General features: G+C 29.5%; 1 protein-coding gene across 8 annotated transcripts in view; it reads right to left on the bottom strand.

Annotated features, from left to right (window-relative positions):
- The window catches only part of LOC106876994 (rho family-interacting cell polarization regulator 2), a 195091-nt gene that overhangs the window by 47715 nt on the left and 144463 nt on the right, over window positions 1-2913 (bottom strand). For all 8 annotated transcript variants that reach the window (XM_052971867.1, XM_052971869.1, XM_052971868.1 and 5 more), the window contains one exon: window positions 77-130. In XM_052971867.1, the coding sequence (XP_052827827.1) occupies window positions 77-130 (54 nt within the window). The remainder of the gene's footprint in view (window positions 1-76; window positions 131-2913) is intronic.

The raw sequence follows: 2913 nt of genomic DNA, 5'->3' as shown, positions 1-2913 counted from the left end.
TATATATATATATATATATACATACACACACACACATCTACCCTTCTTATGAATTTTATTACTTAAGAGTGTTTACCTTTGATAAATGGAATTCAAGCCTTTTCAGATATCTTTCTGCAGCTTTAATTTGCTGGAAATTTGAATAAAAAAAATATACAAATAAATTTGTGATTTAAAACAAAAAAGGAAAGAAAAAACCCTCCAGATTAAATGAAAAAAAATATAGATTAATTTACTTTGAAATGAAAGTGAAAGTAATACAAAAAACAATAATTTTTCAATTTACACAATTACTGTAATAAGTGTAATAAATATCAGTGACAATAGTTTCACAATTTAAATTTATGCAAGGGCTTATCATTTGCAGTTCAAACTAGCTATTTAATTTCTTTTTTTACATAAATTTATAGAGATATTTTTGGAGAAAGATTTCTGTTTTTTGTAGTGATCATATTAAATATTACATCAGATTTTTGAAATGTGAAGTCTGACAGAAGTAAAACATTTTTAAAAAACAAATAAAATCTGTTAATATTTATTAATTAGAAAATAAGTGTAATCCATCTAATTAGTATTTAGTGAGAAGAAGGCAAAACTTCAGATATTGTTTACATTAATTACAGACAAAAATACCAATTAAATGCTTGAAATTAGAGGCAACTTCAGAACTAGAACAACAGAATTGGACAGGACACATATTTATAACTCATCATATCCTCCACAAATACTAATTAACTGATAGACTCACACAGTTAATCAAACAGAATAATTCACTAGGAAGTAAATAGTTTTAGCTTGAAATCTATCTACATGACTTAACATGCTGTTCTGAACTAAAGTATTTGCTGCCAACAGGGTTAAATGGCAAAACAGAGGGCAAAGCTCTTTACTGATATCAGCAAAGAAGTTTATGAGCCACAGATATTGAGGCTAATAACATTGTTGCTGATGAACAGTAAATGTATATAATACAGAGTTACTGATCTTTTAAATACAACAACGGCAACAGACTGAGTTGATAAACTCCTTTGTTTGTGTCCTTTGTTGCATTCCTGGCAAACACAAATAACTAATTATGGCTCAAAGAGAAATCTATCAGAGTGAGCACTATTGTTGCTGGTTAACCCTGGGTCAGAACTATGATCAATGACATTTTAATATTAATCATCCAGTATTTGTTATAGTCAAGAGTGCATTATGCAACTTGTCCTCCCCATTTTCTTCAGATGGTAAGGTATAATCTAAGATAGAGCCAGATGCTATATTTTGTAACCTTTGGCTTAAGAGGGAGGGGGGGTCTCTGTATAATTTATATATTTATTTATTTATTTATTTATTTATGTGTTTCAGCCAAGTGGCTGCGGTCATGCTGGTGCACCACCGTGAAGATATATGTTTCCTCTACTGAAATAAAACCTAATTAAGAAGGTAACTTGAAAGGTACTAAGTTTAATCAGACTTACTTTACCTAGATACATCAAATAAAGATGAAAGTTTTATGCAAAATTCCAAATAGTTTGTTGGGATACAGAGAGTCTAAAGACAAATGTCTATTCTCTAGCTGAACCAGCTCAGAAGTAGGAAAGAAATTCACTATCAATGAATACAATTTAGTACCACTAAAACTAATTAAATAGGGAGGTGGTATCAGAAAGTGAAAATGTTTTCAAAGTCTAAATTTTCAAATCAGCTTAGAAAAGAAACATCAACCAATAATTCCAAGTTTTCCAACTTCAAAAAATGAATAAATAAATAAATAAATAAAACTATGCATATGCAAAATCAAAATATGTTTACAAACTAAGAAATGACCTCAAATGAACTAATAGAATCACTTCTATCTTGTCTTCAATACAATATTTAGTCAACTGCTCCATTTTTTATTCAACCCTAGACTGATTTTAATTAATATATAGTGTCAAGCTGAAAAATAGCTTGATAATTTTTCTAGTCTCAGCAGGCTGATAAACACAAAACTTCTCAATTGAGAAGTATTTCTATCGCAAATAAGATGAATCCAGAATCATTGAAATACACATGCAAAACTTATTTCAATTTGTGGATGTAGTACAGAATAACACCATAGAAATGTTTGTGAAGTTTATGCATTTTGAGTAGTAAAATGCATTAAATATATTTGAAGAGAAGACATTTAGAAGGGAGCATATAAACTGTTTGTGAATGGATGGTAATTTTGGTCATATATATTTATGTAAAAAGAATTTGAAAGGATAATTACAAATCTGTTAGCTCAATAAAGCATTTTAAATAGAATCAGACAGTGAAGAAAAAAATAAATGGTAAATGAAAACTAATGCAGAAAAACAAAATGAAAGAATTAAAATATAAGAATACAAGAAAGAACCAAATGAATTTCTTACAAAGACACAAATTTAGGGAAGGTTAGAATTGGCTAATTTAACCTTAGAACTTGCTGGTATTTATCAAAATTAGTGGGATTACAACTGAGAACATAGGACATAATTAAATGCCTCAGAAAATTTAGTTATAAGCTTAATACCATTCTCTGTTATTTCAGTACTTGACAGAATATTAAAAAAAGTATAAAAGAAAAAAAAGGAAAGAAGTGTGAGGAAGAAAATACAGGTGTTAAAGGGAAGTTGATCAACAAGCTAAACACTGCAACGTCCTCTCCTCCCAACCCCATCTCTGGTGATCAGCAAGGCAACAGGTTATACCTGCTGTGAAATAGTTGGTTTTCAGTAAAAGAGAATAGAAAGGAAACTCCTAAGTTCAGGAGGAAGTTGTCAGTAGACATGATGGCATCTTGTGTTTCTACATCTAGCATAAAATAAAAGTCATTTGCATTGTTATATGAATTCTGAAATGCACAACACCACATCAATACAAACATTGTTGATATTCATTAGAAGAAATAGTTCCAGAAATTTC

Source organism: Octopus bimaculoides, chromosome 11 (genome assembly GCF_001194135.2).
Source record: "Octopus bimaculoides isolate UCB-OBI-ISO-001 chromosome 11, ASM119413v2, whole genome shotgun sequence".
Taxonomy (NCBI): Eukaryota; Metazoa; Mollusca; class Cephalopoda; order Octopoda; family Octopodidae; genus Octopus; species Octopus bimaculoides.
This window is presented reverse-complemented; position numbering and strand designations above follow the sequence as displayed.